Below are 18,676 nucleotides of genomic sequence, written 5' to 3'. Positions count from 1 at the left end.
CATTACTGCCTCCATACCAATTAGGAGATCAAGTAGCAACCAAGTATTGCTTATCAAAAAAATGTGATTAACTGATCACAAGCGAGTGTGGCCATCTCTATAAAGGCAGAACATTTGGTAGTTTAGTGGTCTGCAGTATTCAGATGAGGGTTAACGCAATACTGAGAGAGAAAGACATCAAAAATGAGAAGCAACTGCTGGCGGCCATCGACCTGGGAAGAGCTGTTGAGGCCATTTTCAAACAATTTGTCGTCAAAAACTTCACAGCGAACTGACCCTAGAAACACCCTAGATCGTAGAACCCTCACACCACTAAAGACTGGGCCTGGTACCTTTTTCGAGCCTGGGTCGCTGCCACACATTAGGTCACATGACCCATCGGTTTCTGGAGACCGGTTTTGAAACCTCTTTTTCTTCATATGGGGTGCAGCCCATATGAAGTGGCTCATAAACTGACGGAAACATGCTCACTGTATGTCAATCAAAGTTAGCTTTGGCTACCAGCTCCTTCAGCAGATCCCCGCGAGATATCTGCAGAGCTGCCATCAGATGTTTACGCAGAATATACCATTTAACATGTTTACTCGACAGTGTAATGAAAGATCACTGTCCTCTTGCGCTCTGTCCAACCTGGGCTTTACAGCACTTTTCACAGGACCACAGAATCACCATGAACCATGAACTCCTTTGTGTAATAAATGACTTTAGAGTCAGCTGTGAAGCCGCACCTCTGACAGCTGAAGCTTGGCCAAAACACAATAATCACCGGCAAACCTACAGAGTCGCTAAAAAGATGAAACAGGCTCTAAAGTCCCAGTCAAAGTCCGGGCCTCAACCTGACTGAGATGTTGCAGCAGAACTTTAAGAAAGTTGTGTTTAAAATAAACAAACAAACCTAAATAAACCAAAGTAAGTTTGTGAAGTGGAACAAAACCCACAAAACACACTGATAATTTAATATAAAAACATCTATATGTTATGTTATTGCTGCTAAATGTGAATCTAGAAGCTGCTTAATCATGGGATGCACTCACTGGTTTCACACACGGCTTTAACATTGGGCTTTGTTTTTGTTGAATAAATAATGGCCCAGTGAACTGTAAAATGTCATAAAGTGTTGTTCGTCCAAAGTTGTATTTACTGTACTTCATTTTACAACCAAGTGAGGACCAGATACATCTTTTATCAATTTTGCCCTGATACATATATAATAATACCAATTAATTAGAGAAAGGCGTTACCTTTTTGATAATATGAACTCACAAGAAAAAGCAGTAAAGTCTGTATTTTATGAGAACTTGATTGTTGTTGTTATTGCACTCTTGGCTGTGAAGACGTGTAAATCTTGTTAAATGTAGAAAAAAAATCAACATATACATGACATGGACTTATATTTACAACAGCAAAACACTGTAATATGGAATACTACCATCACCTTCATCAGTTTAAAGTAAATTAGCTACAGTATAAAGTATAAGATATGCTGAATGTTTTATGGCTAATTATTTTTCACAAGACAAAGTACTGCATATAAAATGTCAGGTAACACACATGAGTTTGAGTTCCTATTGTACAATAACACGACATGTTTACTGTGCTGTAACTTTGGAAAAATATAGCTCTTTTTTTATAGGGTTAGCTGCATTTCGACTGCTTTAAACTCTCTAACTGTCTGCGACGGCACAACTGCTTTTTCAATATAGTTAAAGTGTTTAAACTGTCGACCAACTGCTCCGGCTGCAGGAAATCCAGTTTTTAAGACTTTGACTCAAGTGGAGCAAATTAATGAATTCTCCACATAAAATAAGTTTCTCAGAGATGGAAGATTTTAAATTATTTCCAGAATTCTTTAGATGTATGTGAGCTTTTTAAGTCATAGTGCAATTTATTGCCACTTAGCTCAGAAGTCACATCGGTTATATTAAACTCAGTTCCTGGAAACAATTTAGTCAAATAATCTCCTTTTCACAAAATAAAAATCCAGAATAGTTATTCTTATATAATTTCTTTTTTATGACTTCAAAATCACTTCATAACTTCTTAATAACATTGCTGCTCAAGTTCACTCTCAGCACTGATAAACGTCATGTTTCTTATCCTGTATTGGGTGATATCTACTAATGCACAAAGGTTCGGAAAAATTAGTAAATCCATAGGAAAAATATTTAGGTGAGAATAGAAGTTTGAAGCCGTGAAAAGAGGATGAGTTCTCAGCGTTTCATCCCCCGCCGTAGGACCACAGTCCCACAGTCCCACCTGCAGGAAACGTCTGTATTTTCTTCAAATTGAAAGATTTGCAAGCTCGGTACAGGAATCTCATGTTCTGGCCATCTTGTGAACACCTGGAGAGTTCTGGTAGGTCTGGGGAACAATGAGAGCAGATGTTTTAAATCATAGTAAGAAAAAATGTGTGATGTGTCTGACTTAAATCAATAAGTGCAATTATTGATACTAGTATAAGGCCTGTGTGAATTAGATTTGGTAAGAGGAGTTGAGCGGCTCAGTCCACTCCCTAAAAAACAGCCGCTCTGAGTACAGATGTAAAGATATCTTTGAAGGGGGAGCGCTGGTAGTCTGTAGTATTTTGACCAGAACAGATCATACATTTCCTTTAAGCCCCAGAAAACTGTGTCAACTTGTGCAAAAAGGTTATCAAATTTCTTCTTTAACGAGTTGCAAACAACATGAAAAGTGAGCAGGCTCTCACCCTCATGGCTGTGGAAATCCAGGGCAGAAATCGGGACACTCTTGTGTAGACTCCGGGTTTCTTGGCCATGGCACAGCCCGTCCCCCAGCTCACCACCCCCAGCAGACGATAGCGACTACTCTTGGACAGACAGTCAGCCGCCACAAAAGGACCACCGCTGTCCCCCTGAATACATGAAATAAAATAATCAAATTATCAACATATATCATGGCTAAAACGACCTGGAAGATATTGTGAAATTTCACTCTGCAGACACCCAGTAACATAAACACAGCTGCTGCTAAATGAAACACAAACTCTGACCTGACAGGCGTCGATGCCTCCTTTCTCATAGCCAGCACAGAACATACTGGTGGTGATTTGGTTGTCATAGTAATCAGGAGCATTACAGACAGCGTCACTGATGATGGGGACATTTGCTTCCTGGAGAGCATCTGCTAGATGAGCTAGTGAGTATAATTAAAAAAAAAAATAAAAATAAAATTAATCTATCAATTAATGCAAAGATAGCACTTATATGTGAATATGCGTCACCTGTCTGAATTTTCTTCTTCGGAAAATTAAGAAAATTACAAATAATTTTCTGCAGTGAATAATTTTACAGATTTACTGGATCAAGACTCACCGTAGTAGCCTACATTTCCCCAGCCTGTTACTGTTCCCACCTGTCCGTCTATCAGTCTTTGACCGTAGGCTGGCAGACAGAGGGGCTGGATGTATTCTACAACACACAAACATACATGCGCATGGATCATTATCAAACACAAACTTAAGACCACCACTGCCTATAACTCAACTGAATATACCAGAGTTGTGTTTCTGACTTGGTACTCACTTTAGAAAACCCAAATACATGCTAACAAATGCTCTATAAAGCAGACAAAAGTGATCGCTTTCATAATAAATCCTTTGTAATATGACGCTTTTTGAGCTGTACATTATTTAAATTATGATTGATGGTATATCTTTTTTCTGTGGCATGGTTACAATAAGAGAGAGTTTTAAGGTCAACTTTTCTGCTTTAACAAAGATAATCCTCCCTCACTGTTCATTATAACCTCTACCTAGTGGGGTCTTTGAGAAAAAGACTACACAGGCTCTCCCACCTACATGAGCTCCTCTTTGATGTTGATGAATATTCTCACTTTTCTTTACTAATTCCCCACCAAACTCTCACATCTGCTGCTGCTTCATAACTGCCACCTCTATGTAACAAGGAAAGAAGGAGCTTTTTCTTGTTTTCTTCTGGCTTTGTTGACATCATCAGTCATGGTCACTGGCTTAATCGGAGCTCTCTAAACAGGTTTGAGGCGGTTGTCTGTGTCTTAATCTGTTAACAGTAACACACCACTATCTTCTTCACCCAGTGAAGTTAAAAAGAATATTATTGGGTGAATTTTTAGCTGGTTGTCTTTTTTGTCTTCCCGTTATTACAGGTCATTGTTACATCCAGTTCTGACATCGATCATGATGCCTCAGCAGACTTTTCTACACGCACTTTTTGTAATTATAGATTCTTAACACTAGATGTCAGAAATGAGCCACTAAAACGATCCTCGTTTCCATTATGGCACAGAATCATGAATGTATCCAGTGCCTTGCATCCATTCATGCTTTTTCTGCCGCCTGTAGAAATTGTGTGTCATCAAGCAAAAGGAAGGTTACACCCTCGACAGGTCACCTGTCCCAAAACACCAAGCCTTTCTCATAGCCAGCACAGAACAGGTGGGGATTTGGTTGTCATAGTAATCAGGAGCATTACAGACAGCATCACTGATGATGGGGACATTTGCTTCCTGGAGAACTTCCTCGATGAGCTAGTCTTTATGTGTCACAGGGCCACATAAGGACAAATGATACAAACCACCACCACACACATGTCTAAGAGTAAGTTAAAGTCACCTGTTATCCCAACACATGGTTTTTGGCTGATCTGAAGCTCGAGATCCCAAAGTAAAACCACAGACACATGTGAAGAAAACACTTAAACTAACCCAGGAAGGGCCAGCCAAGAGTCAAAACAGGAACCATGAGGTAACAGACGTAAGAAATGGCCTTTGAGAAGCAACTGTGTTGTGGAAACATCTCTAAACAAACATTATTGAGAAGTGGTAAGCATGCAAGACAGTTCCTAATTTTCTGTGCAGTGGACAACTTCGCCCCAAGATCAGACCGCAAAATAATCAGAGAAGTACAGAAGAAAAAAAACTAAACAAGTCAGGCGTCACTGAGCATTTTAAATGTTGAAGTTCAAAACAGCCCCATTAGAAGAACCGGGCAAGTGCGGTTTGTTTGGAAAGGCTGCCATAGCAAAGTTTCTTCTGTCTAAAAATAAACGTGGAAGCATAACTAAAGTTCACAAAACTGCATCTGAACAAACCACAAGACTTGTGGAACAACGTCCAACAATGGATGAGACCAAACTGGATCCCCAGTGCCGTGTTTGATGAAACTCAAAGCAGCATTACAGCAGAACTGCTGCAGACTAACAGTCAGGGACAGCACTTGATGAGTTTCATAACAGCATGGTAAAAAATGCCACATGTTGGCGTCTTGAGGCCGTATTTGCCCGACACTGAGACCCACGACAATCACATGATTTGTTCAGGATTAAAAGAGTAACTCTTTCACATGTCCGCATATCAAATAAATACTTAAAATAAACCCCTCCAACGATCTGAGCCCTGTTATGACCACATAATACATAAATTGGCACATTGATGCAGTGCGTCTTGCCTTATGAGTGTAACTGCATGCATATCTTACCATTAAAAGTGAGGGGCTGGGCAAGGGCCAGAACAGCGATGTCCCTGCTGTTGTCGTCGATATTGGCATCTACAAACGGCAGGTAGCTGCTGTGGTAAACAATGGTTTTCACCTCCGCCACATTAGCATTGACCGGTTTATTGTAGATGGAGCCCAGCAGAACACGCCAGCGGTTAACAAACCGATAGCGCCTGGCAAGAGAGTTTACAAAAACTTTTACTTCCAACTTTTGTTCCGTAAACTCACCACACAAACACTGGCTTAAACAGCAGAGATGTTTGATGGTGCCAGGACAGTTTGATTGAGCTCCACACTGAGATATTTACAAGACACCAGATCTTGACTGTTAATCAAATCCAGATAGCCGTCCAATTCAATGAAATGTCAGTAATATAATGAGGACACCTCACTTACTCTGGGAAGCAGTGAGCTGCAGAAACAATCCAGCGGTTTGAGATGATGGACCCTCCACACTGATGAACACCGTCGTACTGTAAACTGACCTGCCACGGCCAGCTGCCTTGCCTCGCATCCACACCACCAACTATACGATCTGCGGCAAAACTACGCCGGCCACAGTCTGCAAAAGAAAGAGAGAAGGCTGAAGCCTTTAAAAAAATCGAAATGATGTGTGAAAGACACGCTCTGGTGTCAATAGTTGAGAATTATAGCAATCAGAGAAGTGAAATGTTTCAGAAATAAATGAAAAAAGATGCACAAATAATTAGGCCTGTATTGAAAAAATTGATTTCCCAATTCTAAATCGATTCTCATATTAATTGCTAAAAAAATCGATTCATATGTCTAAAGATCGATTTATTTTTTATTTTTTGGGGTTTTTTTTATTTTATTTTATTTATTTATGGTTTTTTTTTCATCATTACATTACAACTTTTGGTTATTTTTTTGTTTATCCCCAAAAAAGAAATGTTTTGTTGGACACGAGAATAACTGGTGCCATGTTTTTGCCTTTTAATATCTTTAAAGGTATGAAAACATTAAAGTGTTATAATTATAATTGCATAAATTTTCTATATTTCATTACTTTATATACTGTCTTGGGGTTACATTTGCAAAAAATGCTAAAAACCAAATGCTCAAAAATTAAAAACCAAAATAGACCGAAAATGGAACAAATAAAAACGGAATGTGGGAAAAAATAACACCGATTTCATCCGTCTCTGTTTCCTCCCTGGATCTGTTTGGTAATTCTGCTCCACGATGTTTCTGAAAGCAGTTCTATCAGCATTCTGCGAGCTGATTGGTCCTTACAGCATCATTAGCTGCCAATACTTGCTGTTGAATCTCAATATAACACTAGTAGTAATATTTTGCATAACTACAGTCATATAATTCACGCAACAGCTCAAAAAACATTTTAAATAACACTAACCCAAATCAATATCGGAATCAAATCAAATCTTGATAATCGATTCTGAATCTTAAGAATCGGAATCGAATCTATTATTGACATTTGAATCGATCCCCAGCCCTACAAATAATGAGGTGTACTGTTAAGGAGCAGCATGCAAAGATGAGAGGTTGGTGTAAGGTTTCAACATATAAAGTGTGCCACTGTGTCACACAGATTCAGTGTAAATCTGATAGCTTACCTTGGCACAAAAGTGTGAGAACTTCCCTGCTCTCACAGTCGCTGAAACAAAGACAACAGTTAGTAAGATCCTGACTGAGAAAACGCTTTCCTCGCCGTTAACTGGGCAGACAAGCCAAGAGAAAGGGCAATGGAAAGGTCAGTGTAGTGGACGGGTGAGCGGGATAATCAGCACAGGTGATAGTTACCATGGATACAAAGATTCTTTGATTTTCTTGCCATAGATGAGCTCTGCCTCCCTGACACAGAAGAACTCTCCGACATCACCGCTGGCCTCTGGCACTGAGACCACCGAGTAATTTACAACACTGAAACAAACACACTTCAGTCATGAACAGTACTAATTATATTATTATATATTATTGTCCAGGTGTTTGCAGACACAATCTATGGTATCATTTGATCTGGTCTGATAAAGTGACAGCATTCAGTTACTCAGATATTTGCCACTTTTATGTTAATGTTCACAGGAGCATTATTATAATTTGAAAAATGTAAAGTGATAAACATTAGACCAAGCTGTAGGAATCTATATCTAATACAGAGGGTTAAACCACAAAAATAAATGTATTTCATGTGTTCTAGTTTCTTTAGACTGAAAAATAAATAATTTAAAGGACGAATTTCAGTTTGCCATTGAACCCTCAGCTCTATGAAAGCTGGTTTTAAACAAAAAAAACAAGTATTGGATAGAAAAGGCTTCACTATAACATCCAATAATGGGGGGGAAAACATGGATTAGGAAAGTTTGCATTTATCTGAATCAATATGTGTAAATTCTCAGAAGAACTGATTGGATGCCAAATTAGAGCCACTAGAATATCTATAATGACTTTAAGCCAGCAGTCAGTTGCTCTAATACGAATGGACAGAAATGTAGATGTCTGAAAAAGGCTGATGTGACTCAGAAACAATGAGATGAATCATCTGAATGAGCTCACCTAACAAATCCAACTTCTTCACAGCCAATATTTGCTAGACGTTCGTTGGCAGAGGAGGAACACACCTGACGCCATCTCCTCTGTGCAGAGTCGAAGACTCGGAGGCGCTGGTCAGGAGAATTTACCTGGACTGTAAGGAGTGATATGGGTTACGTGTTTCAAATAAATAACTGTGCCCCAACGACACACTCACTGTATTTAATCGTTTAAATCTAGAAAGAATAGGTACAACGTAAAAAATAAAAACTGGTTGCACATGTAGTTTATCATTCCAATACGTCATCAAAATACACTCAAATATCTGGTGTAAGATCGGTCCTTTGGCATCATTTGCATGTGCTCACTTACTCACCATCATACAGCCCTGTGTCTTCCTCCATTGTGCAATATGTAACTATGGGAATATAACAACAAACAGCATGTCAGTTAGGTCTGTGACAGTGAGAAACAGAAGGCATTTTGATTGGTTGACACACCCAGGTTTGCTATTGCTTTACAACTGATTGAAACCCTGACATGAAAATGTTAAACGTTATTTATAAATGAGGCAGGTTTGCACCTCAAATACTTCTGCCACTGATTTGTATACCTGACCACGATGTCTATGAAGTTATCCTTTTAGAGAAAATTATTATTTAATTTAATCTTGACCTAGTTATTCATTAAGGTTTGCAATACTGGATTCACTGCTGACCGATGCATTTCCAACCGCTTATTGAATAAATAAGTCGGCCTTATGTCCTAACCAGGAGGACCTGAACACTGTAAGTTGCATTTGTTTCATTTAACTTTTTTTTTGTAGCTTAGATGCCTCAAATTTTTCAAAATGTATACTGGGTTCAATAATTGTCCATGTAGTCTAAACATGTGTAAACATAAAAAACAACAGATAATGGTCATCATTTGTTCAGAAAAAAAAGAAAAGATTATAAAAAAAAACACTTTTGCCCATAAAGTTGTAATCATTTTGTTTTTTATTTCTCTTTTCATTTCCAATAAATGTATAAAAGATATATATACACACATATATATAAATATATATGTATATATATGTACACATTGTATATGTGTGAAAGCAAAGTAGTCTGACCTACGGCCCAGACAGCAGCTCCGATGGCTCCCAGGGTCATGACTGTCACACACACCCCGATCATCCTCCAGGGGGTCAACACGCAGGTCAGAGAGATGCCCCTGCTCCCTACACTCACACACACCAGGGACAGGGACACATGGACATATGTCAACATGGACTCATTTGACAACATACATACAGTAGACAGTGATCGTCATGGTTTCAGTCGCCTGACGTTTTCTGGCATTCATGTGTCAGGAAGGACATGGATATGTGCCCTTGCATGTGCTTTCAAGCCTTATTATTACACTGTGTAACAAATAAACTAACAAGCCAGCTTTGCTGAAGAGAAGACTTAGATGATGAAATTAAAGAGTAAACATTGAACAGTTCACTGATGTCCGTTATATTTCCTGATACTTAATTGCGTATTTGGATGTAAACAAGTAATCGCACACAAGTTCAAACACGTTTTTTATTCTTGGGTAACTTTTTTTCTCTTTATATCTATTATATCTGTAATTTTGTGTGTGAACTCCTCAGCCACTCTACAGCTAAATCTGTGAAATGGCTGCTTCAGCTCAACGCCCTGATTCAGACATGATTTACTGGCACAAACCGAAAAGAGCAAATGACACTGGCAGGATCAATAGTCTAAAGTCTAGCATTTCTTCACAACGCAAGGACAAACTCTTAAAACTAGGATATAGTGTCATGCCTGTCCCATGTGAAAGTACAGTTTGTGAGCCTGTGCACCAGCATACCAGTGTTTTTCTCAGTTTGCAACTTGCTGGCCCCGTTTTCCTCCACTGTGGGGGGCATTTTTTTCATGGCACACTTGTGTTTAGTAAACTCATTCAGGTGTACATATTTGCAGTCCTCATTGTTCTGGCTAGGACACTTGACAGAGTTACAGATTGTATTTGTTTTTTATCAAGATTGAACTACTTTTTAAATGTGAGCTGTCATTCGTGGACCAATGAGAACTCAGCAGTCCTACCACTTCTCACTACCGTCCACAGACACGGGGGTGTATAGAGACGGCCTGGACGGCTTCAATAACTTCACTGTCTCTATCATTTCAGTAGTTCTTCCCACTGACAAGTTTCACACAGCTTCCACATGACGTCAAAGCTTATATAAATTAATTTCATGTTTTGGTCCATCATGGGAGTGCAGCTTTAATTTCCCTGACAGTCACCATCATCAAGGTTATAGCAACAGTGCAAACAATAGCTGGAAGCCCAGGTTGGACCTGCGGGCACTCAAAGACATTTAACCAAATCCCATTGTTATAAATCTTCATTGCCTGGTACAGGGGTTAAAACACATTTGCCACGTTCTTATCTACAAGTTTGCACATCCTCAACCCTTTTCCTTTTATCTTAATCCAGGTCCAAAGACCTGAGATCATGAGAGACCTGGAAGAGAAATGAGGAGAGAAGAATTGAGTGAATTTGATGTTTGGCATGTGAGTCTGGCTATTTCTATCTTACACACGACTGCTGTATCTTATGTAATCATTAACAGTGTTCATGAAAACAAATATATCAAGTGCACCTGAGAATATGTGGATATGACACTGCCTGGTGAGGTTTACAGGAGTTAACCACTCTGATTACTGCAGTTCAGCACGCCCTCTTTTTTATTCCCCAAATCTAAATCCGGTTGAGTTTCCCAAATAAAAATCCTATTTTTATAAATGCTACCTCCAGTCTCCACTTTTTTCCCGCCAGGTAATAACTTGTGCATCCTTACTAATAGCTCCTCTGACTAAAATTCTCACTCTTTGCATCTCAGCAAGTAGTTTAGACATGCAGACACCCTTTACGTCAGTGATGTTCAGCCCTGGTCCTGGAGAGAAACTATCCAGCACCTGCTTCACCAGACCATAGCTGCGTCAGAAATCCCTTCCACCCTAATGAGTAGCAAAAACAGCATGTGAAATTTTTTAGTGCGTCCAAAACATTAGTACGTAGTCAATAGTATGCGCTATCCATACTCATTCCAGAGAAATGTATTAGTGTGGATTGATGGACACTAGCTAAGCAGATACTTCCCACAATGCAATGCAGCGGTGTTTGGTTGCTGAGTGCTGCGCAGATACGTAAATGTCATAAGTATAATAATATTATTATATAATATTAATATTATAATATTTGTGTCTTCATCTCATCGTGGTTCTGCTGATCTGGACTTCTTGGCCGTTTCTTAGTTCCCAAAAAGGCAAGAACAAACAAGTATTGAGAAAAGTCTCCATTTGAAGCTTAATGTTGATTAATTTCTATAAGTTTATCATCTAAAAATAACAGATCACCACCTTATATGGGCTGGGTGTAGGTTGAAGTTGTAATATACTGTCACACTATGAACTGCCACACATCATTGAATAACTGACATATATATTTGGACAGGTCAAAAATCATATTATGTTTTTACTTTACAAATCACAGACATGGCGCATTCAGACGGGATTAAAATCCTCTGCGATTTTTACAAATTACAAATCATTTTAATCCCGTGCAAATGGGGCATTAGTGAGGTTGTAAAAAAATCACTTAATTTGGATACTTATTGGCGTATTTTTAAATCGATTATTTAGAAAAAATGCAAGGAAACTCTACATCCACAATGACAGCATTTCCTGCTGCATCTATGGCTCTCCTTCCTCCAGCCTACTGAGTGGAGTTATGTTGACTCAGGTCTGTTGTTTTATCTTCTGTCACTGCTTCAAAAAGAAAGTCAACATAATAGTGAAACAATGAAGACCAAGAGGTCAGATGGAGAAAAAGGTTCAGTGCCCATGCACCTCACTGCAACCGTCCCTTCCTGCTCCATCCGAGCTGCTCTCTCCCCCCACCCTGCTCTGCCTCCAAACACACAAAACAAGCAATCCTTTGTGACTCCTTCTACCTGAGACCCGCTCTTTCTGGGCGTGCATTTGTGTATTTGAACTAACGCCTTCATTTTTGTATGAAAGATAGGGTTTAAAAGTAATAATGGTAGTAAAACGCTACAATAGTAAGTCAACCTGATAGAAAGTTGAAAGTGCAGTAAATCATTTCTTCACGGTTCCACACCACTGAAGCCAGTGACATGGAAAAGACTACCGGTAAATGAGTGGGGGTGGGGCTGGGTGGGTCGATGGGGGTTGGGAAGGTCAAAGATGATAAGCCTCTGAGTCAGCAGCAGTAGTCTACCTGTGTTACATCATAGTGGTGCCAGGCTACAAACTCAGGACCCCAATCCATTTATAGCAAGGTGTGTAGATTTAAACCGCACCTCTGTCTATATTTAGAGTATATACATACATCTATTTTTTGATTTGATTTTTCCCCCAATAATTCGTGAGGATGGCTGTGTGAATGAAACATTAGTGAAAGAAACAAAGTCGGCAGTTTTGAATAGAATAGTATCATAACACTGCTGATGTGTCTTTCATTAATTGTACATGTGTGGGTGAGCCTGATAATAAAGGGTCTCTGTGGATCAATAGGCTTTACTTCTGTATAGGGCTGTGTGATTAATCAATCTTTATTTGTGATTTCAATTATGGCTCCACATAATCACAAAAATAATCAAATCAAGGAAAACATTTCCGTCTTGCGTTCTGGATGACGAGCCCTTCAGGCAGGCCTCGGCCTGGGATCAGTGGTTCTCAAGTAAATAAAGATCATTCTGGGCTTTCTGGCCACAAAACTTTAAGATCATTTGAGCAGCTCTACATGCATTTGCTCTGGTGGTCCAAATCATTTTCACTTTTATGAAACTTTATTTCGTCCACAATTTCAGTGCACAGTGGAAGTTCCAAACTTTTTTATGATACGTTTGATAAATGCCATCATTTACATGGTGACTTCCTTAAAAAAAAAAAGGGGTACAAATAGTATTTTTTGAACCGTTATTTGCTGTTTGTTGTTATGCTCATGATGTCTTTATGTATCTTTAAAATGCACCAATAAGTTGAGGACACGTCCGTTTTTATGCTCAGGTTCAGATAAAGGGATTATATAACATTTTATAGTCTCATCAACATTTAGGAGAACGCAGAAAAACAACAGTGAGAGTCCTGTGAAATGAAAGTGTTAACAGATGGAACAGATGGAGATTTAATTATCTTCTTAAAAAAGATTCTTTCTCTTGTGTAGACTATTTTAAAGCACTGAAAATAACAGTAATAGTACATAAAAAATGAATGAAAACAATACATTTCTTTTGAAATGCGGTTTCGCAGACTGGATGTTCAACACTGATTTAGAGCAGGGTTCATATAAAATTGTGTTCTGAATGTTCTGTTCTTAGTCATTTTTGGCTGTTTGGGTCATTATCCTGTTGAAGGCCACATGACCTGCAAATGAGACTAAGCTTTCTGACACTGGGCACCACATTTTTTCCCCAGGATGCCTAGGTAGTTGTATGAGTTCATTATAGGCTCTACAGATTCATGACAACTTGTGTCAGACACAGCAAAGCAGCTCCAGAACAGAACCGAGCCTCTTCTGTGTTTCACAGCAGCCACAGTCTCCTTCTCTTTGGCTGCTTCATTTTTGTGTCTGTGATCATAGAGCTGATATTCAGTTCAATTTACTTTATTAATCCCCAAAGTAATTTAAATAAATAAATCAATTAAATTAACATGACTTGTTCAAGACGTCTGGTTTTACTTCATCTGTTAAAAGGACGTTCTCAAAATTGGTTGTTTTTCAATAGGCATTTTTATTTGTACAAATTCCAGTCTGACTTTTATATGTGTTTATATGCGCTCCTTTGTGTTCTCTGGTCCATGTTCATTGTGGTTAAAACCATGACTTCTAACCCTTTAAATAGTCAAACTGATGGAAAGATTGAAGACATGTTTGATGTTAATTACAGGACAGACTTTATTAAACTAAAGTATGTAACTACGGTCAAATGAATTTCAATCTGACGAATTAGTCAAGGCCATAATTATTTGATTTTTTTTTTTAAATAATTCGGTTGAATCACAATTCAAAAACAATGTCTGATTTTCATTAGTCAATTTTCAGTAAATTATTATCTATAATTGCTTTGTTCAGCTTCAAGTTATTTAAGGGACTGTTTTTTTGTTTCCTTTCCTTAATGAATCAACTAGTAATGTCCATGTGTAAACTGCCACAGCAGAGGGCAGGTGTGCAGTGACACAATGTCAATAAAAGAAGGTCAGCTCAATCAGACAGTCAACATTATTAAATAGTATATGTCAGTTTCACCTAGCTTTTTGTAAGAAGATAATCATGAGGATTAAGTAACAATGATCATGATTATCTCATTATGTCATGACTTGTTAACTGTGGCAATTTGTATAATTTTTTCCAACCCCTGATATAAATTATTATATCATCTCATAACACCTCAGCAGTTAATATCCAGATTTATTTTTTGTGAGAAATGGGAATACGAGAGTCAGTGGAGGAAAACTGACATCTTTCAGATACTTTTTACGATACTCTATACAATCATCATATTTCAAAAACATCCCAAATTAATTTTCTCTATGAAAGGATACATTTACTTCAGAAAATTAATTATGATGCCTAAACAAACAAACAAACATATCAGCTCCTTTTATCCAGTGTTAGATCCACTGATATATTACTGATATATTAATAATGTTCATTTATTATTATTCTCTCCTCGTCTCACCACAATGTGGTGTTGCAATAAAATCTTGTTTCCTACAGGGAAAGACATATCATTTGTAGTTTAAATTTCCAATTATGGCACTAGTGAGAAGAAGTTCCACTGGACTTTGATGTGTAACAGCTAGAGTTGGTATTTGACAGTTGCTTCACTTCAATCTGATTTCACTACTACTACCGTCAACACAAGCTGTCAGGATGCTAAATACTCTCCCCTCACTCCCCCCAGCCAGACCCTCCAGACCGACAGGGAACTGAACTGAAATCCCCCCAAAAGCCCCCCGCCCCATGAACACTCAGTACTACGAAACAACTGCCTCTTTTAATATCACCACTGTGTCACTTTAAATTCACTTAATTTACTGCTCACTGTTTTTTTAACATATATTTATAAAACTGTTTTTTACATACTGCACAAAAAATCTTATCTGTTGTGCCTGTGTCTGCGCACTTTATATGTTTCACCGAGGGAAGTGGGAAACATCCTCTCGATTCCTTGTATGTCTGACATGTGAAGAAACGACAATAAAGCTACTTTGACTTTGAAAAAAAAAAAAAAAAAAAATTTAGCCGATACTTTTATCCACAGCGAATTGCATCTTTTATTGGATTCATTATACTTCTTCAGATTAAGCATTGTAGTGAATGGATGGATTATCTCTTCATCCTTTAATCATAAATTGCTCTTGATTCATTCTTTATTTTTGTAACAAACTAGATCTATCTAATCCAGATATAGGAATGTTCTTGATTGGCCAACAAATCAGTTGGCGTTAAAAACAAGTAAATATTATTTTTCATGTCTTTCTATGTGCATCTTAATGACAGCTTTTGGTCTCTTTTCTCCTGAGCTTTCAACCATATCACACACAGGCCTCGTTCAGCAGACACTTTATTCTGTTGTCATGGCGATGGATCTGATGACTTACAGCTGTTACACTTCTCTGCGTTTGCTCATATAAACATGAGAGTTCATTTATTATCTATGAAGTTAGAGTTTCAGTATGCTGAGTTATCCGCTGAAGCTCTCGACTCTCTCCAAGCCTCACTGGAGTTACAGCACCAAGAGTCTTCATCTGTTTATCATATGAAGTTTTTTATTATATGGTCCATGGAAGTCAGCACTGAAAAAGGTTTAAAGGCTTTTCAAAATTGCTGCTGAGGAATAACATCTGAGTATCCCAGAGTGGGCTAGGTGTGGGTGTGGTATGAGCTGGATCAGGCAAAGATGACAGTTGTGAGGCAACCACACAGACAGTCGTGAAGTTAAAACAGAAGCTTTGACTCATTCGTGTCGTGGTTGTCATGGCAGAGAAGTAGAAATAAACACAAACATGATGAGCGCGAGGGCGTGTTTTCTCTTCTATGACGGGGATACGTGCTCAGAGTCAGATTAGGGTCAGATTAGATTGCTCACACGTGCGGTTTCCAAGACTGTCACGGTAAACTACTGTAGGTGGAAACGTAACTGCGTGGTAACTGCAACAACTGAAACCAAACGTCTGGCTGGCCACGTTCAGACAGAGACAAGCACAGCAGAGATGCACAGACCAAGAAGACTAGAACAGCCAAAGATTTGGGAATTACTTTTATACTGAACATAACTTCATCTTGCTCCTAATAAAAGGTAAGCTACTTTTATCTTGTTTATTTTTCCATTGAATATTGTCCAGTCACTACCTCCACAAATATTTAAGTACTTCATTGTGGAGCGGACGATTAAATCTTGCACGCAAGTAAGCAAGTAAGTAAGTACCTTCTAGCCCTTTGACTTGTATAAAACGAATCACAACAGCAACATTAACTTGCACAAAACACAATGGAAGCAATAAAGCTGCAAAACATGTGGACAAAACATTAATGTCATCAGTATTTCTGCCCATTTTCAGAGAAAAAAGGAGGAAATATGGCTTCAATTACCTCTTAACATCGTGTTGGACTGATGATGATGGGTTTGTGTTGGAACAGCGCAGAAAGAAACTCATGTTTACAATCACATGATTACACTTAATGATCGCGTAGAGGGTATCTTGCTATTGTTATGAATGCGCTGTCTGAGTTGGAAGGAACAGTGGTTATTTGTGGCTACATTTTGATCTAGATTTGGACTGATGAGATGAAAACAAAAGAAAAGAAAATACAACCAGTCCAAATATGTGCTGTCTTAGCTGAAAAACAAATGTTAATATAAATGTGGAGCTCATCAGGGAGACAGTCGAGCAGTTCTGAACAAGCCAGTTAATGGTTAACTGAGGGGCTGATGTCTGTACACAAATACAGAAAACAGACGGCATGATCGGAGGCCTGAGCTGCACAGCTCTTCAATCTGTGCATGAGTTTGTGTCTGTTAGAGGAGAGAAACACTGGGAAACCCCGCAGTTATGCTGATATATGTAATATTTCCACTCACCCATCTTTCCCTCTGTCACAACTTTCTCAGCATACATTTGAACGCAGTAGGAAGCAGAGGGCAGCAGTAGACAATGATGAGGGTACCTTCCTCCTTCCTTCCCTCTTTCGCTGACTAAGTTGGGCAGGTGGTTTGAGCCCTCTGCAATCCCTTTTGCCTGGTAATATAACATTTAGGGTCAATAGACATTTCCAAATTACGCAGATAAACTGGCTCTAAATGTTTTACAATGTGGCAGGAGCATTTCTGTGTGGAGTTTGCATGTTCTACCCGTACTTACGTTTGGTCCTAAGAAAAAACATGCACGTTCAATTGTAGGTCACTTTGGATAAAAGCGTCTGCTAAATGTACACATCATATTCATAACAGTTTTGTCTTTGTTTTTTGTTAAAGCAGCACAATGTAACTTTCAGCTTTTGTTGAGTTTGGCGGCTCCTTTGGACAAAAGCGGTACCAGTAGTGTGGAAGGGTTCCTACTAGGGCTGGGCGATATATCGAGATTTTAATATATATCGATATATTTTCAAACGCGATATGGTACGAGAAAATATTGTTTATATCGATTTAAAAAAAAAAATAAATAAATAAATAAATAAAAATTTTTTTTAATGATTTTGATATAGCTTATTTTGTGACAAATTGGCTTGAATGTTTTATTTGAGATTTGCACAAATGTTTTGTTATTTGCACAACTATCAACCTCAGTGGAAAAGTCTGCCTGTTACTGTCTACATTGTATTAATTGCACAGTGTATTTTAATTTAATTGTTGTGCAGGAAAGGGATATTTGTTTTATTTTATTCAAGAAGCATTTTTATTCTATATATGCAGGCAGTTTATTTTTATTTCATTTGTTTTATACATTTTGATATTGTGCAGACCTCTGTTAATAAATGTACCTGTGTGACATTTGGCACAAGGCTTTGTATTAAAACTGACTGTTTTTTAAAGGGTTTTCCTCAGAAAAAAATGAAGCTAACAGAGATGCTATGCTTTGGGGGAAACCCCAATTATGGCACAGAAAAAATATCGAGATATATATCGAGTATCGCCATTCAGCTAGAAAATATCGAGATATGACTTTTGGTCCATATCGCCCAGCCCTAGTTCCTACCATCCACCTCCAAGTTACATAGTGCCAGTGAAGGTGATACAGACCCCTCAGACCATGACAGAGGTGTCATTAAACCTGTTGGAAGTTGATGTACCATCACAATGACTCTGGAAATATTATATTAAGGTGGAAAAGTTCCATTGTGCTGCTTTAAATGGCTCCTTTAACTGATTTCGTAAGTCGTTAATTTGAAAGCAATTCTTTTTATTTTGAGCTATGTCAAACACATTTATGAAGAGGCTTATTGAGCTTCCCATAATCCACGTTTCCACTGAGCAGTACAGCTCAGCAGTACAGGACAGCTCAGATTGGGTTGGTTAGGTACAGTTTGCAACGATAAGCCCTGATGGCTGTAGCTTCCTCTTCTATGTGACAGCGCTACATCATAACAGTG

General features: G+C 38.4%; 1 protein-coding gene across 1 annotated transcript; it reads right to left on the bottom strand.

Annotated features, from left to right (window-relative positions):
* Positions 1-446: 446 nt before the first annotated feature.
* hpn (hepsin) lies at positions 447-17,319 on the bottom strand. The gene is made up of 12 exons (XM_061716353.1): positions 17,169-17,319; positions 9,117-9,224; positions 8,379-8,420; positions 8,027-8,156; positions 7,274-7,393; positions 7,087-7,127; positions 5,888-6,053; positions 5,474-5,664; positions 3,333-3,428; positions 3,011-3,153; positions 2,708-2,872; positions 447-2,361 (listed from the first exon to the last, which is right to left on the bottom strand). Exons 1-12 carry the CDS (start codon positions 17,203-17,205, stop codon positions 2,317-2,319), a joined length of 1,284 nt encoding a protein of 427 aa, XP_061572337.1. The 5' UTR covers positions 17,206-17,319; the 3' UTR covers positions 447-2,316.
* Positions 17,320-18,676: the final 1,357 nt, after the last annotated feature.

This window comes from Cololabis saira, chromosome 3, assembly GCF_033807715.1.
Source record: "Cololabis saira isolate AMF1-May2022 chromosome 3, fColSai1.1, whole genome shotgun sequence".
Classification (NCBI taxonomy): domain Eukaryota; kingdom Metazoa; phylum Chordata; class Actinopteri; order Beloniformes; family Belonidae; genus Cololabis; species Cololabis saira.
This window is presented reverse-complemented; position numbering and strand designations above follow the sequence as displayed.